Source organism: Pecten maximus, chromosome 18 (assembly GCF_902652985.1).
Source record: "Pecten maximus chromosome 18, xPecMax1.1, whole genome shotgun sequence".
Taxonomy (NCBI): domain Eukaryota; kingdom Metazoa; phylum Mollusca; class Bivalvia; order Pectinida; family Pectinidae; genus Pecten; species Pecten maximus.
In genome coordinates this window covers 8,356,124-8,375,631 of record NC_047032.1, presented here as the reverse complement: position 1 = coordinate 8,375,631, position 19,508 = coordinate 8,356,124, and the positions used below count along the sequence as shown (strand labels likewise).

The window sequence follows — 19,508 nt, the reverse complement described above, 5'->3', positions numbered from 1 at the left end:
ATGTATAGTTTAAACCAATTCTTGAGTTTATGCAGTAAAACTTTATTTAGTAAAACGTCTAGCAAGCTGAGGTTAGGGAACAATCTGCTTTCCTGTTTCAATATGTACTAAAAGGGCACTTGTAAGTCATTCTTAGTCATAGATATCTGACAAAGTGTGCTGGTAACTGGCCTTGTTAGCTCACCTGGTCCAAAGGACCAAGGTGAGCTTATGCCATACCGTTGCGTCCGTCGTCCGTCCGTCCGTCGTCTGTCGTCCGTCCGTCCGTCAACAATTGACTTCTTCTTCATAACCACTGATCAGAATTTGACGAAATTTTGTCAGAAGCATCCCTATGGGGTGTGGACTCAAAATTGTACAAATGGTGGGGCTGACCCCCCAGGGGTCTGAGGGGCGGGGCCAAAAGGGGTCAATTTGGCTATATTAATATAAACGACTTCTTCTCTGAAACCAAGCAAAGGATATCGCTCCTATTTGCCTGGTAGCATCACTATGGGGTGAGGATTCAAAATTGTACAAATGGTGGGGCTGACCCCCTGGGGGCCTGAGGGCGGGGCCAAAATGGGTCAATATACCTATATTTATATCAACGACTTCTCTGAAACCAAGCAATGGATATTGCTCATATTTTCCTGGTAGCATCACTATGAGATGGGGATTCAAAATTGTACAAATGGTGAGGCTGACCCCACGGGGGCCTGAGGGGCGGGGCCAAATGTGGTCAATTGGGCTATATTGATATAAACGACTTCTCCTCTGAAACCGAGCAATGGATATTGCTCATATTTGCCTGGTAGCATCAGTATGGGGTGGGGATTCAAAATTGTACAAATGGTAAGGCTGACCCCACGGGGGCCTGAGGGGCGGGGCCAAGAAGGGTCAATTTGGCTATATTGATATGAACAACTTCTCCTCTGAAATCAAGCAATAGATATTGCTCGTATTTGACTGTGAGCATCCCTTTGGGGCCAGGATTCAAAATTGTACAAATGGTGGGGCCGACCTACCTGGGGCCTGAGGGGCGGGGCCAAAAGGGGTCAATTTGGCTAAATTGATATAAACAACTTCTTCTCTGAAACTAAGCTATGGATATCGCTCATATTTGCCTGCTTCAACCCCCGGGGTAGGGATTCAAAACTGTATAAATGACAGAGCTGACCCCCGGGGAGCTAGGAGGCGGGGCCAAAAGGGGTCATTTTGGCAGAATTGATATAAACAACTTCTCCTCTGAAACTAAGCAATGGATATATCACTCACATTTGTATGGTAGCATGGTCATGGGGTGGGGATTCAAAATTGTACAAATTTTGGGGTTGACCCCCCCCCCCCCCCCCCCCCCCAGGGGACTTAGGGGTGGGCCCAAAAAGGGTCAATTTGGCTAAATTGATATGAACAACTTCTATGAAACAGCTCATATTTGACTGGTAGCATCCTTTTGGTTAGGGATTCAAAATTTTATAACGGAAGGAACTGACCCCAGGGTGCAGAGGGCGGGGTCAATTGGTTTAAACAACTTCTTTTCTGAAACTAAGCAATGGATATCGCTCACATTTGTGTTGTAGCATCAGGGGTTGCGCCAAAAGTCAATTTCATTTCATGGATTAATGCATTTTTGGCATAAAAACCTCACGTACCCATATAAAATGCCTATGATATATTGACATAGCAATACCAGTGACAATATACTTAATCATCATTCTTGTTTCATATCTCATGAAATCCAGGTGAGCGATACAGGCCCTCTGGGCCTCTTGTATTATTGACTTAGAGGTATTGCCAATAAATTTACACTGACTGGTACCTGGCAGTATGCATTGTCAGAGCTACGAACATAATGGGACATATATAGAGAATACATGGTAAGTGTCTTAAAATATAAGCTGTATTTTGGCAAGGGTAAAGAAAGACAAAAGTGGCGAGTCTTGGCGGGCCACTTTTGTCTTTCTGTCCTGATCAGCCAAAAATACAGCTTATATTTTAAAACACTGACCATGTGTTTTGTTTATCCTGCAACTGTGCAGTCATCAAAAATAATCATTTTGAAGTGAAATGGTATCAACAATAATCCAAATATGTTCGCCTTTTAAACGTTGATTTACTTGGAAGTAGGCTAATCGAATCGACGCACATGCTAAGATTCCAAAAAACAGCTGTTTTCCGTCACTGCCGTTATATACAGCCAAAATGAATATGGTGGGTGTATTCCAACAATGCAGTGGCGCAGTTGCAGGATAAATGAAATATATGCCTCTTGTGCTGGTATTCCACTCTCTGTGTGTTGGTAGCTATATGCCAGGGGAAAGCATTAATTATATATATTATTATATACATTTAGTTATTCATAATTACATACAAAATTTTGATTACTATTCATGCATTATATATTTTCTCAAACATGAGTTCTTTTTCATAGACAATGTTTTGCTGATAGACATGGTTTGGACAACCTCATAATCTTTCTTGTGATGTTACTATTAAATACTGATCATGTAACTTTGTCGAAGTATTAAATGTTTATCATAACACAACCACAACATTTTCTAAACATTTTCAATTGTCTGATTTTCCATTTAGAAATGAAAATTGACAAAGTTGTTGACAGCATTTCTAAAATAGATTTTGAATTACCTCCCTTTGCCCATGACCATTGACTATGTATTCAGGTAAATATATATTGTGTATTTTGAAAGTAAGTTAATGATTATTATTCATTATTTATATCAATTGGTAAATGGATTTTTGGATACATGTGTATTTAATTGTTTTGGTTTACACAAATGTTGCATGTTTTACCCCAATTAGTTCCATTCTTGAAAGATCGATGCATCATCTCTGACACTAAACTCCTGACATCATATGTATAATACATTGTGTCTTTCATAATGCTGAAAGAAATACAAATGTACTTTTTATTAACACAAATATAAAAAAAAAATGAAACCCTAAAATGATTTTATCGCATATAAGACTGAAAGTTTCTGACACAATTTAGCAGCAGAGCACTATATGGAATTTCTTCTGTCAGGATGCAAATGAATATTGATTAGAATCTCAAAACTTTGGAGGGTGGTAATAGTACAAATATGAAAAGTAGGTTTTTGTGTTAATGGGTCATTCCTTCGTTCAGACATCAGAAACTTGCAAAATTTCTATTGATAAAATCTATGCCTGAATGAGGATTATATGAGTTTTTGTACCTACCAGTATGAAAGTACAGAAAAATGACGTTTCGTACACAAATATAGTCTGTCCTTTGCGGTAATTAGTGATGGTTGAATTGAGAATTTTTATGATTTAATACTTGAAGCACTTTTGTTTCCCTTGAGAGTAAAACTGTCATATTAATATAAAACTTTTACTACTTGGGAAAAATAAACATTTCCCATTAAGTTTCATTTTGGCGACATACACTTTATTAAACGAAGGAATGTCCCTTTAAATAAAAATATGCCGTTGAAAATAAATAGAAATATGCAGTTGAAAATAATGACTCTTTGTTTTAGAATCTGAAATAATTTAGTAAAAAATATAATCTCCTTTTGAATTTATAAAAAGCATGGTTTTCTTCACCTGAGAAAAAAATTTTGGATCCTGTTTATCAAAATGCTATGATTTTATGATACCCATCGGACTTGGCGATCATCTTTCAGCATAAGTTCTACTAGTGGTGTACCGCATTATCAGTATACCGGTATATCAAGATTCTATTTGAAAAAGATAGGTATCACAGTACAATTTTGACAAATAGGTACTTTCTGGGTCACTCGGGAATCTTTGCCGCGGTGGCCGAGTGGTTAAGGTGTACCGACACTTTATCACTAGCCCTCCACCACTGGGTTGCGAGTTCGAAACCTACGTGGGGCTGTTGCCAGGTACTGACCGTAGGCCGGTGGTTTTTCTTAAAAAACAAACAAACAAACCAAATCGGGAATCTTTGTATGTGTCTGTTAAAACTTTGTTTTATAATGTGAATTTTGAAAATATTTTATTAACTGCTTTTGAATTTTTGTTTTCTTAGCATTATGTATTTATATCAAATAATACTACCATTCACTTCTATATTTATTGTTTTTGAGAAAATAAATATATATAAACATAATGCATTCCTGACCACAAGCATGTCAATCAAGCATCTGGTTCATGGAGACTGCTCGAGTACATACATATACCGGTAGTAGCATTTTCAAAATGGCAAGCATAATTAAATAAATCAGGTTTGTTTAGCCATGATAACATTTGTTTTCCCTCATTATTGATTTACTTGAAGAAAAAGACTTGCAATTCTTCTGACTGAAATATTGTGATACCTTTATACGTATCACAGTATATGAGGATCCAGTTGTGTATCACATTATATTGCGATGCAAGAGTTCTTGCGATATCCCACACTGTCACAAGCAGACAAATAAAAATATTGACCATGACTATAAAGGGTTGGCTGCCAAAGTAACCACATGGAAGCTTCTGATTGGTCAAAATTTAGTTATTGTTTGATTTCGATGAAACTTGGTTTATTGGGGTTTTAGGTACTGCAAATTCAATAACATGGGTTTTGTTGCCATAGAGACCACATTTGCATCTTTGGGAGTATGGGATACGTTTTGGCAACTTCTTTAATGGTTTCCCATTACAATTAGTACCTGTCATTTAAATGCAATGGGTTTTCAACTTAATTTACCATCAATAATCATTGTAGATGTGCGTAATATATAAGAGGTAGAGTTTACCTTCCCGTTTAAGACATCTAAATTGACCTAGTTAAACATACCCTGTGCAGAAACACGTATTAGGGATTGTTATACATGTTTCTGCCCTGTGTTAAGAATACAAAGTTCATTATTCTACAAATAACCTCATTAGCAGCAGATGAGGTTATAAGTTGGCCATTGTGAGATTAGTTCAGGTTTTATCATTTTATAATTCAAAATATTTGAATTTTCTTTGTTGTAGGAATATTTACACTTTTTGGTGATGGTTGGGAAGGAGCTGTCTGGTGGTGTGCTGTTTTTTGGATCAGAAATAACATGAAACATATTGGTACTGGTAATGCAGGATCTGCTGAACTTGATAGAGGGAAGATGAAAGGCCCGTATGTCTTTGCCCTTTCCCAGGTTTTACATGACCATAGCGAATTTGTCTGTGGTGGAGGAGCTGCCCTCTTCAATATAACCACAACATTTCCTATCAACAAAGTCATGTTTCGCCAGCAGCTTTATGGTGTTCGTACATTGCGGGCCCTTGGACAACTAAAGAAAGAAGGACTTCGAAACCTTTACCGAGGATTTCTGCCGCCTCTTCTTCAGAAAACTACATCTATGTCCCTCATGTTTGGCTCCTATTACAAGATACAGAGAACTTTGAAGCAGGAGTTTCCAAATCTATGGACACCTGTCAATCGCACATCTGCAGCTATCATGGCAGGTGTTTTTGAATCCGTTTTAACACCTTTTGAACGTGTTCAGGTTCTCATGCAGGACAGAAATTATTACAGTAGGTTCAATAATACAATACATGCCTTTAAGGAGGTAAGGGTTTTAGGATTAAAGGAATTTTACCGAGGCCAGTCAGCAATTCTGTACAGGAATTGCTCCAGCAATATTGCCTTTTTCCTGGTGAGAGATTACCTCATGGAGGCTCATTCACAGGCCAGCTCTGAGTACGGACAATTCGCTGTAAACTTTTTCAGTGGTGCTTTTCTTGGTGCAGCAATCAGTACTGCTTGCTATCCCATCAACGTCGTCAAGGTCCGAGTACAGTCAAATCTAGGAGGTCGGTTCTGTGGATTTTGGGAAATGTTTTTCGTTGTTCTTAAAGAGCGCGACTATAGTGTCCGTAAGCTCTTCCGTGGAGTACATGTTAATTACACCCGGTCTTTCCTCACCTGGGGGATCAACAACGCAGTGTATGAACTTTTGATGAAACACTTATTTAACAAATCTGTACATGATGAAGAATCCTAGAGTTCAGAATAGCAGACATGTTGAAGATGAAATACTCATTTATGAAAAATTAATCAAAGAAATTAATATATGATCATACAAGTAAAAATAATGAAAATATTTTCAGCGTACGTAAGAATTATGGCAGATTTATGCATATATATATATGTATACATGCACATGTGAAATTATGACTCTGCATTTAAAAAAAAAGAAATCTTTAATGAATTACAGTAATTACCTAGCTTAAGTGTCTAAGATATAAACAATGTGTGTCAGATTGATAAATGTAACTGATGTTTGATTGATACAATGTAGACAATGTGTGACAGCGAGATTGAATTGGTATAATGTAAACAATGCCTCTGATTGATAAAATGCAAACATTGTGTGATATTGGTACAATGTAAACAATGTGTTGGATTGGTATTATGGATACAATGTTTGTGATCCTTACAATGTAAACAGAGCATCTCAAATTGATGCATAGTACTGTATAAGGTTCATTTATATATATATATATATATATAGTGCTGTATTTGACCTAATTAATACTGTAAGCACACTATGCATAGAAAAACATAAAAGGAGTGTACTTTATAAAAGAATGCACAGAAAAATGCTTCAGTATGAAATCTGTGTGAGGAAAATAATACTTTTTTATCTGAATAATTATGCTAATAGATCATTGAGGTAAGGGATTTTAAATAAATGTTTCTAAAAGGACACCATTATCAGATAATATCTTTTTTCTGAAAAAGATGGGGTTGTGCTGATAGGGACTGCTGCAATCTTTAGGTCGAATACAGTACAATGTACTTGGTGCAAGCTCATACCTAAAGAGTCTTCAAATTTAGTGCTTCATCATGTAAGTCTTTGAAATAGGTTTGAATGCCTTGAAAAGACCTGAATTTATAGGTATGTCTATCCCATAGTATGATTGAAACATAGAGGATAGATATGTACATAATAATGTAGTAAGGTAAGTTATGATTTAATGTGATAAGTTATATAACCAAATAACATCTGAATGTGATTGGAAAAGCTACATAACTGTTTAAAATTCAACAATATCACTGCCCCCTGAACTATGAAAAAATCCATATTAAAAACGTAGTTAATTATTTATCGAAAGTGCTATTAATTATATATAAGTCCTCTGTGAGCTATATATTGCAGGTTTATGGCAACATGAACAGCAAGTTCGTGAAGCCATAGAAATTAATGTTAATAGGTGCAGATTTGTTGAATTGACCAAGCGGTTAGATATACAGACTGCTTAAGATTATAAGGTGATGTTTTTTATGTGATAAATCACTTAAATATATTGGCTTTTTAGGTGCAGTAGTAGGCATTCTGATAAACAAGAGTTACTTCCCCTAGTTCAATTCTATATGATGGTATCGGTAGCTATACATGTAGCTTGAGGGCCAGTGGTTGCCGTGAAATGGTACATGGCAGGATACAACATGTAGAAACAAAAAGAATGTATACTGTACATGAAGTTTTTTTTTTTTTTTTTTTTTAATTTTGTAGAAAGGTATGAGATATTTGTCATAAAATCACTATAACTACAGTACTAGTGGGTCTGTCATATGTAAGTGCCTCATCCACTGTGTACATTTGTATGTTTAAATTCTAGTATGACCTCCAAGCAAAGATTGGCATTATTTAATATATTGTAACTTGTTATGCTGATTATTGATTTTTATTGATTTGATATATATTTACATGTATAGGGAATATTTTCAGAACTTATAAATTATAGCTTAATTTTAAACGGGTAGTTCCTCCATTATATATTTCTATAGAGTTCATCACTCAAAACCCATAGTGTCAATTTTCAATGTTAAATTTGAGTGTATGGTATCGTAATATAGTAAACTGTCTTTGTTGATTCAAGTTAAAACTACTCTATGAATCTCTATGGTTTTACACGAAGTAGTTGAACATATAGAACTCTAGTTGCCCGACCTGGTCATTGATGAATCACGATGATATATATGTAACCCTGGTAAATACTAGCCGCAATATACCGCTTGGCTAGAGAGATCTTCTCTTTAGCTCGATCGGTTGAGCGTAAGACTAGTAAGCCAGGGGTCCCGGGTTCGATCCCTAGCGGAGGCAGTGATTTAAATTTAATTAATCCTGCAATCTGTTACATTGGCGCCCATGTAGGGACTCGGGAATGATACTCATCGCTGCTTGCGAAAGCATTGCTGTTACCCCTGGAAACTCGAGGATGAGTTCTTTCCTGGAGGGGGAGTATGTAACCCTGGTAAATACTAGCCGCAATATACCGCTTGGCTAGAGAGATCTTCTCTTTAGCTCGATCGGTTGAGCGTAAGACTAGTAAGCCAGTGGTCCCGGGTTCGATCCCTAGCGGAGGCAGTGATTTAAATTTAATTAATCCTGCAATCTGTTACATATATACCTTATATAAAGTCCCAATATACCTTCAGCTCAAGTCAGGAACCCAGGTACCTCTATAAAAGCTTAGTCATAGCATATCACCGGTCAGCATTTTACATAATTGACACCGCTTCTAGATCTGTAGCCATCATTAGTGAGGTTAGAGGGACACAACCTCGTTATACTGTCTTCATCCCAGAAACAATAAATATGTGTTAAAATTATTTCACTTTGTGTTGAATGTTTAAAAAGACTGAGAATATGTCTGCATGCAATATGTGAAATGAATTTTGAATTTGTTATAGTTCAATATTCAAGACCTGTTTTATAAATAGGTAATATACATGGAATATATATCAAATTAATTGTGAAGTCCTTATTGATATAATAACCTGTTTCATCTATAGATATTTTGATTTATTTACTTCAATAGTATTTGTCAAAATAGGACCACAAGGTATTTATAAAAGTAGAAGTGTCTATTTTAGTAACAGATAATACATGCCATGATATATAATGGATTAAGATGAAAATTTACACAATGTTTACACATGATAAATAGAGAATATCTAATAGTGTTTTCAGTAATACCCAAATATTTCACAAGTGGGGCTAATATTTTCATATTTTTCCTGAGTGAAAAATGTCAAAATATTAGCCGCATGAGTGAAGTATACATGTATTTGGTATTACTGAAGATTATAACTATAAGGTTTTGTTTGTTAAATTATTTAGCAAAATATACCAGGTCAGCTTTTGATTTTTCCCATTGTCGTTTGTAAGTGTTTTGATTGATCTAATCAGGAAAAATGATATTTTAAAATATCAATTCTATTGAATGAATATTTTCAGATATTTCACTGGTAAAAATGTAATAAATAACAATATACAAATTGTTTATGAATTTAAACAAGGATAGGATACAATATAGCTTACATTTTACTATTTACAATAGCTATGATTATCTGAAGAAGATATACTTATACCTAGAATGCAACACGGAGGTAACCTATATTATTATGATAAAAGTGTTGTGTCATACACATATATATAGCAATGTTTGTAAAAGCACAGGCACGGCAAGTTAATGCTTGGTGCAGTGTCTGTCGGTCATAGACTTTCTCATACAGTTACATTGTAAGCCAATATTTGTAGCCATGATAATGGTCTATTATAATCAGTGTCTTGGCCGGGGTGAAGCCATACAAATTTGAGGTCTCAGCGATACATTCTCTGAAAGCCTTCGGACAACCTCTCATTAAAGAAAGGCTTACATTTTTTGAAAGCCTTTGGACAACCTCTCATTAAAGAAAGGCTCTAAATTAATCTCCCTATGGTGAAGTTCTGTTGAACATTAGTCCATATTAGAGGGGCTTTTACATGCTAAAACAGTTCTGACAACCTCTTATTAACTGAAAGGCTTAGAACTATTATGGCTGATAGGTCCTATGATGGGTCCAACAAAGTTTCATACGAGTCTGCTTTCTTTAAACACTTACATGACTTCTCCTCATTATCAAAAGGCTACTCACATGATATTTGGCTGGCTAATAGGTTGCAAAGAGAATGGCATTGGTCAATACACCAGGATATACAATGGAAGGGTTAATTTTGTCTGGTCACTAGAAACATAAATCCCAATTGACCTATGTAATGACCAGTTGTTAGTCCTCGTGTGTCATCTATCCATAAACAATTTACAATTTTGACTTCTCAATTACCAAGTGATCCAGGGTTATGGCACTGGACCATTAGCATGCTGGGATGATGGGATTTCAAATTTGTTTAAATAAGGGACCTTGATCATCTTTCAAGGTCACAAGTGTTGTTATGTTTAGATATTTAAATGACTTAATATCTGAAAGGCGCAGGGTCATAATATTTGCTCAGTTTTCAAAAATACATGCTGAGGTCGAAGGTAAAGGTCAAGTTTTGTATGAAATAATGAAACAACTAATCAACTTAGCTAGTTCTTACATGAACATTTTGTTTTGTAATATGGCTGGAGTGTTTGCTTAATTTTACATGCTAAAAATAACTCGACTTAGAAATTCCCCGGCATTGTAGACCTGTTCGTGCTATTTTGAGCAGGTCGGCAATATTTGCCTCCAATCACGCAACGTGTTACTTTGCGGCTTCGATTAACAAACTCTTTACCAGGTCCGTATATATAGGTACACCTCAACAAAAGTCAATAATTGTATAATGACGCTATGAAGCAAAGTTGCTCAGGATTAACTAGGAGTCAACCGGTCAAAGGCCAGCGGGTCAACTGTCAAAGCCAAATGTAGTATCTTTTCACCGGTGGAGATTTTATTAGATTATCATAAAGCAAGGTCAGACTGAATTAACAAGTAACCATCTGATCAAAAGATCAAGGTCACTGGGTTAAAGGTCAGGGTCATTTGGGTCCAAAATTCAAGGACATACTTGATCTCTTACCATAACCTTGACTGTTATTGGGGCTAGGTTTTTAAGATTAAGAAAAACAAACTGAAGTTAATAAATTATATATTGGTATTTACATCCTTTTAGCCCAGGATAATTAGCGATGGAAAGAAACATGAGTCAGGTTTTAGCACGTGAATATGCGATTTGGACAGATGGCTTCTAGGTGATCATGGGATATGTATCTACAGGACGAAGCCCTTGCTGACTTGCCATTGTTGTAGGTCTAATGAATAGATTTTGAACTGAGGTTCAAGGTCAAGGGGTGAGGCATGTTAGATGTTCAGTTTTAAAGGGAAACCATCATCTATCAGTTTGCATATCGGAACTCATTGGACCGCTAAGGCCCGTGGGCCTCTTATTTAAAAGCAGGAACAACATTAATCACTACCGCCCTGGAGTGAAGCATGACAACAGAGTTGGAAATATTCAAGCGAATTTTGATATTTGGCCTTCTTACATCAGGAACAATCGCAGACAATGTTGCGAAAGAGTTTTTACCTTCAAACACATTTTGGGACCAATTTCGACATATTTTGAAATGCATATGAATTCTAAACCCAAATTAAGATGCATAGTTGTCAAATCTACGTTCATAGATATAAGAATCGGTATTAGGTATGGAACGAGTTTAGTTTGGTTTGCCAGCACAAATATGGTATACGGGATATTTTCAAGATTAGGTAATCTAAATGATGATTTACTCATTAATGAATAGCCTCTGAAACGAACCTTCGCCGTCACATTTGTGTACTTTCAAACCAAGCAATTTACATAACAAATGAACTCCATGGTATGGAAGTTTTTCATTTATTGTTCACACAGCATAGCAAACAGTAAATAAAATATTGGTGAAATTGTCTGCTTTGACTTAACTTAATTCTTGTATTGTACGAAATGCAAGTTTTCGTTTCTTATTTGAGAATTCGAGAGTGGTGTTGGTAAATAGAGCATTTAAGTTTGCATCGTCTTGTTGCTGGAAAAAAAACTATAAGACATGTTTATGTTTATCTATCAACAGTTATTTAGTTTTTAATTTACAAGAGACCCTAAACGTCGTTTTCTTCTTCATTTTCCGAATAATTTAATTTTGTATGAAACACGCATTTTCATTGGCTGAAATAATTTTGTTATACCTCCATAACAAAATTTTTGACGTTGCGAAATGTAACGTCATTTTTGATTGGCTGATGACGTTGCGTAATAATTTATCACAGAAAAGAGTTCGCCAAAGAAAGTGAAATATCTTGGTGTGTATAAGACGAAATTAAATTATAAGAATTAACATAAATTATTTTTTCTGTTATACAGTCATAACTTAAAAAAATGGAGTGTACTCTCTTCATAAACCGCTTCGCGGTTTATTTAGAGTACACTCCAGTTTTTTCTGTTATGACTGTATAACAGAAAAAAATAATTTATGTTAATCCTTAAATATTCTACTTACAAGCGTTGGCTGAGGTATAATCTTACTTGATCCGGTGTCAGTATTAGTGGCGCATAGGAACTTCCGAAGTCTTGAGAAAGTTTAGTGACCTTTTCCGATCCGTCTTCGTCCGTCGTCGTGCGTCGTCCGTCGTTAGTTAACATTTCACATTTTCGACTTCCTAATCAAAAATTCCTGAACCATTTTTGATGAAATTTTGCAGAAACCTTTCTTGGCTCTCTTGGATGCAAGGTTCTTAAGCTGCTTTATCAAAAATGTAAATTTCATGGCCCCTGGGTGTCACATTCCCCCTGGGAAGGCCCGGGGTAAATTTTACTATAGTTTATGAAGGAAACTCGCATATTTTAGAATAATTTGTTTCATTTTCACCGGAAATTGGTTAGTATTTGGTCAGGGCTTACTTTTCTCAATGACAGGTTATTAGAGAATGTCAAGATCAAGGCCATGTAAAGGGGGTCAAAAGTAGGTCAAAAATAAAAACCTCAAATCGAGTCATTTTTTCCCGCCAAAAATCATCCTAAATTGCAGATCAAACGTTTTATTTACCTTTGACCTTGACCTTCAATCACCGGAAATTGGTTAGTATTTGGTCAGGGCTTACTTTTCTCATTGACTGGTTATTAGAGAATGTCAAGATCAAGGCCATGTAAAGGGGGTCAAAAGTAGGTCAAAAATAAAAACCTCAAATCGAGTCATTTTTTCCCACCAAAAATCATCCTAAATTGCAGATAAAACGTTTCGGCTCTTTTATCTATACACACGAAGGCTTGATGTTTGGCACATCGATAGCATGTTCAGGTAGCTACAAATGTTTTATTTACCTTTGACCTTGACCTTCAATCAAGGCCACAGAGGTCAAATGATGGATAAATCGAAAAATTCAAAACTATTTATTTGGCTCACATTTTAAAGAACCTGCTCTTATGAAGGTTTGTGCAATATATTAAGGTCAAATAATGACAATGATGCAGATATGGCCCTTTGAAGAATGTTTCCCTGCCAAAATTCAAAAATATCCATAAATTGCAATTCAAAATTTTTAGCATTACTATGTAATATATACACTTGATAATTTGCAAATCTACAGCATGAAGTCTTGCTGCAAAAGTTATGCAAATAGTTGACTTTTACCAATACAGTTCAAGGTCACAGAAATCAAATGACCAGTTAAAGAACGGAAGTGAAGAGAAATCAAAGGCACAGCATATGAATGTGACCGTCAGATCGATAACGTATCGTAGATCATTTCCTTGATGTAAATCCCATGTTTTTGGTCAAAAACTCTTCATGGATGGAAAGTTCTTAAGGTGATTTATCAAAATTGTCAATTTCATGGTCCATAGAATTCATGTTTCTCCCTGAAGAGGTGCTAAAATTTTAATATAGTTTATGCAGGGAAATCACATTTTAATGGAAATGATCGCATTTTTTTTAATTATTAGGGCGAAACTATATATACTACAACATGTATTTATTGATGAACTGTTTAGAGATACATTGTAAAACATCGAAGATATTTACATTGTATATGTTAAAGTCTCAGGTAACCGTTAAGGCCCATGGGCCTCTTGGTTATTTTGATCCCCGAAATACTTGATGTGTGGTTCCCGACATTTCAGATGTGTGGTTCCCGACATACTACATGTGTGGTTCCCGACATACTACATGTGTGGTCCCGACATACTACATGTGTGGTTCCCGACATACTACATGTGTGGTCCCGACATACTACATGTGTTGTTCCCGACATACTACATGTGTGGTTCCCGACATACTCGATGTGTGGTTCCCGACATACTACATGTGTGGTTCCCGACATACTAGATGTGTGGTCCCGACATACTACATGTGTGGTTCCCGACATACTAGATGTGTGGTTTCCGACATATTACATGTGTGGTTCCCGACATACTACATGTGTGGTTCCCGACATACTAGATGTGTGGTTCCCGACATACTACATGTGTGGTTCCCGACATACTCGATGTGTGGTTCCCGACATACTACATGTGTGGTTCCCGACATACTAGATGTGTGGTTCCCGACATACTACATGTGTGACTCCCGACATACTCGATGTGTGGTTCCCAACATACTTGATGTGTGGTTCCCGACATACTACATGTGTGGTCCCGACATACTCGATGTGTGGTTCCCGACATACTCGATGTGTGGTTCCCGATATACTCGATGTGTGGTTCCCGACATACTCGATATGTGGTTCCCGACATATCAGATGTGTGGTTCCCGACATATTTCATGTGTGTTTCCCGACATACTCGATGTGTGGTTCCCGACATACTACATGTGTGACTCCCGACATACTACATGTGTGGTTCCCAACATACTTGATGTGTGGTTCCCGACATACTACATGTGTGACTCCCGACATACTCGATATGTGGTTCCCGACATTTCAGATGTGTGGTTCCGACATATCAGATGTGTGGTTCCCGACATACTACATGTGTGGTTCCCGACATACTACATGTGTGGTTCCCGACATACTACATGTGTGGTTCCCGACATACTACATGTGTGGTTCCCGACATACTACATATGTGGTTCCCGACATACTACATGTGTGGTTCCCGACATACTACATGTGTGGTTCCCGACATACTAAATGTGTGGTCCCGACATACTAGATGTGTGGTTCCCGACATACTAGATGTGTGGTTCCCGACATACTACATGTGTGGTTCCCGACATACTAGATGTGTGGTTCCCGACATACTACATGTGTGGTTCCCGACATACTACATGTGTGGTTCCCGACATACTACATGTGTTGTTCCCGACATACTACATGTGTGGTTCCCGACATATCAGATGTGTGGTCCCGACATACTACAGGTGTGGTTCCCGACATACTACATGTGTGGTTCCCGACATATCAGATGTGTGGTTCCCGATATACTCGATGTGTGGTTCCCGACATACTCGATGCGTGGATTCTGACATAAATGTACTCGATGTGTGGTTTCTGACATACTCGATGTGTGGTTCCCGACATACAACATTTGTGGTTCCCGACATACTACATGTGTTGTTCACGACATACTACATGTGTGGTTCCCGACATACTCGAATTGTGGTTCCCGACATACTAGATGTGTGGTTTCCGACATACTACATGTGTGGTTCCCGACATACTACATGTGTTGTTCCCGACATACTACATGTGTGGTTCCCGACATACTACATATGTGGTTCCCGACATACTACATGTGTTGTTCCCGACATACAACATGTGTGGTTCCCGACATACTAGATGTGTGATTCCCGATATACTCGATGTGTGGTTCCCGACATACTCGATATGTGGTTCCCAATATACTTGATGTGTGGTTCCCGACATACTAGATGTGTGGTCCCGACATACTACATGTGTGGTTCCCGACATATTACATGTGTGGTTCCCGACATACTACATGTGTGGTTCCCGACATACTACATGTGTTGTTCCCGACATATTACATGTGTGGTTCCCGACATATCAGATGTGTGGTCCCGACATACAACATGTGTGGTTCCCGACATACTAGATGTGTGGTTCCCGACATACTGCATGTGTGGTTCCCGACATACTACATGTGTTGTTCCCGACATATTACATGTGTGGTTCCCGACATACTGCATGTGTGGTTCCCGACATACTACATGTGTTGTTCCCGACATATTACATGTGTGGTTCCCGACATATCAGATGTGTGGTCCCGATATACTACATGTGTGACTCCCGACATACTCGATGCGTGGATTCTGACATAAATGTACTCGATGTGTGGTTTCTGACATACTCGATGTATGGTTCCGGACATATCAGATGTGTGGTCCGGACATACTACATGTGTTGTTCCCGACATATTACATGTGTGGTTCCCGACATACTGCATGTGTGGTTCCCGACATACTACATGTGTGGTTCCCGACATACTGCATGTGTGGTTCCCGACATACTACATGTGTGGTTCCCGACATACTGCATGTGTGGTTCCCGACATACTACATGTGTGGTTCCCGACATACTGCATGTGTGGTTCCCGACATATTACATGTGTGGTTCCCGACATACTGCATGTGTGGTTCCCGACATATTACATGTGTGGTTCCCGACATACTACATGTGTGGTTCCCGACATATTACATGTGTGGTTCCCGACATACTGCATGTGTGGTTCCCGACATACTACATGTGTGGTTCCCGACATATCAGATGTGTTGTCCCGACATACTACATGTGTGACTCCCGACATACTACATGTGTGGTTCCCAACATACTTGATGTGTGTTTCCCGACATACTACATGTGTGACTCCCGACATACTCGATATGTGGTTCCCGACATTTCAGATGTGTGGTTCCCGACATATCAGATGTGTGGTTCCCGACATATCAGATGTATGGTTCCCGACATACTACATGTGTGACTCCCGACATACTACATGTGTGGTTCCCAACATACTTGATGTATGGTTTCCGACATACTACATGTGTGGTCCCGACATACTACATGTGTGGTTCCCGACATACTCGATGTGTGGTTCCCGACATACTCGATGCGTGGATTCTGACATAAATGTACTCGATGTGTGGTTTCTGACATACTCGATGTGTGGTTCCCGACATACAACATGTGTGGTTCCCGACATACTAGATGTGTGGTTCCCGACATACTACATGTGTGGTTCCCGACATACTAGATGTTTGGTTCCCGACATACTACATGTTTGGTTCCCGACATACTGGATATCCAGTCCCCAGCAACTGGATGTTTGGTCCTCGGCATACTGAATGTGTGGTCCCCGGCATACGGGATGTGTGGTCCCCGGCATACTGACTGTGTGGTCTCCGGCATACGGGATGTGTGGTCCCATGCATACTGGATGTGTGGTCCCCGGCATACGGGATGTGTGGTCTCCGGCATACGGGATGTGTGGTCCCATGCATACTGGATGTGTGGTTCCCGGCATACGGGATGTTTGGTCCCCGGTATACTGAATGTGTGGTCCCCGGCATACGGGATGTGTGGTCCCATGCATACTGGATGTGTGGTTCCCGGCATACGGGATGTTTGGTCCCCGGTATACTGAATGTGTGGTCCCCGGCATACGGGATGTGTGGTCCCCGGCATACTGAATGTGTGGTCCTCGGCATACTGAATGGCTGGTCCTCCGCATACTGGATATGTGGTTCCCGACATACTGAATGTCTGTCCTTGTGATGCTGAATGTGTGTTTCCCCTCATACTGGGTGTTTTGTCCCCAGAATACTCGATGTGTTGTTTCCGTCATAAAGGATGTGTTGTCCCGACATACTGGATGGCTGGTCCCCGGCATGCTTAATGTGTGGTCCCCGTCATACTGTATGCTCACGCAATAGATATAGCAGTTATCTTCCTTAGTACACTATGGACCAAAGAATGCATTTCTGCCACTTCAGCAATTCACACGTACATCTCATGTTTTCTATATGGTTTACATCAGAGCACACTATACTCATTAACTAGGACCTGTTCTGATATATTTCTCGCCATACCATAGATGAATGTGTGGACCATTTAGTCATTACTTCAAAAATGTTCAAACTGATGATATGAATGCATTTGTTTTACATTTTGTATCCCTTAACATCTTCTGTATGCACTTAATTTAGTTCTGTCTCTAACACCAGCGGGACATTTACTCCAGCAGGCCCTGCATGCTTCATCATAGTTCTTTAACTTAAGGACATCCCTCAACGCAATGAAATCCCATAAACCCCTTAACGCAATGAAATCCCTTTAACGCCATGAAATCCGTTAACTTAACATAATCCCTTAACGCATGAAATCCCCTTAACGCAATGAAATCCTTTAACTTAACATAATCCCTTAACATAATGAACCGCCTATTTTAATATAATCCCTTAACGCAAAGAAATCCCTTATTAGCCCACCATCATCAGATGGTGGGCTATTCAAATCGCCCTGCGTCCGTGGTCCGTGGTCCGTCCGTCCGTCCGTAAACAATTCTTGTTATCGCTATTTCTCAGAAAGCACTAAAGGGATCTTTCTCAAATTTCATATGAAGGTTCCCCTTGGTGCCTAGTTATGCATATTGCGTTTTGAGACCAATCGGATAACAACATGGCCGACAGGCAGCCATCTTGGATTTTGACAATTGAAGTTTGTTATCGCTATTTCTGAGAAAGTACTGAAGGGATCTTTCTCAAATTTCATATGACGGTTCCCCTTGGTGCCTAGTTATGCATATTGCGTTTTGAGACCAATCAGATAACAACATGGCCGACAGGCAGCCATCTTGGATTTTGACAATTGAAGTTTGTTATCGCTATTTCTGAGAAAGTAATGAAGGGATCTTTCTCAAATTTCATATGTAGGTTCCCCTTGGTGCCTAGTTATGCATATTGCGTTTTGAGACCAATCTGAAAACAACATGGCCGACAGGCAGCCATCTTGGATTTTGACAATTGAAGTTTGTTATCGCTATTTCTGAGAAAGTACTGAATGGATCTTTCTGAAATTTCATATGTAAGTTTCCCTTGGTGCCTAGTTATGCATATTGCGTTTTGAGACCAATTCGAAAAAACATGGCCGACAGGCAGCCATCTTGGATTTTGACAATTGAAGTTTGTTATCACTATTTCTGAGAAAGTATTTAAGGGATCTTTCTCAAATTTCATATGTAAGTTTCACTTGGTGCCTAGTTATGCATATTGCGTTTTGAGACCAATCAGAAAACAACATGGCTGACAGGCAGCCATCTTGGATTTTGACAATTTAAGTTTGTTATCACTATTTCTTAGAAAGTACTGAATGGATCTTTCTGAAATTTCATATGTAAGTTTCCCTTGGTGCCTAGTTATGCATATTGCGTTTTGAGACCAATCAGAAAACAACATGGCCGACAGGCAGCCATCTTTGATTTTGACAATTGAAGTTTGTTATCGCTATTTCTGAGAAAGTTTTTAAGGGATCTTTCTCAAATTTCATATGGAGGTTCCCCTTGGTGCCTCGTTATGCTTATTGCATTTTGAGATCAATTGGAAAACAATATGGCCGACAGACCGCCATCTTGGATTTTGATAATTGAAGTTTGTTAACACTATTTCTGAGAAAGTACTGAATGGATCTTTCTGAAATTTCATATGTAAGTTTCCCTTGGTGCTTAGTTATGCATATTGCGTTTTGAGACCAATCTGAAAACAACATGGCCGACAGGCAGCCATCTTGGATTTTGACAATTGAAGTTTGTTAT

At 38.4% G+C, this 19,508-nt stretch overlaps 1 protein-coding gene across 1 annotated transcript in view; it reads left to right on the top strand.

Annotated features, from left to right (window-relative positions):
• LOC117316511 (solute carrier family 25 member 51-like) overlaps positions 1-8,035 on the top strand; it is a 10,725-nt gene extending 2,690 nt beyond the window's left edge. The window contains exon 2 of the mRNA XM_033871129.1: positions 4,951-8,035. Within this exon, the coding sequence (XP_033727020.1) occupies positions 5,025-5,960 (936 nt within the window). The 5' untranslated portion in view covers positions 4,951-5,024 and the 3' untranslated portion in view covers positions 5,961-8,035. The remainder of the gene's footprint in view (positions 1-4,950) is intronic.
• The last annotated feature ends 11,473 nt before the right edge of the window (positions 8,036-19,508 follow it).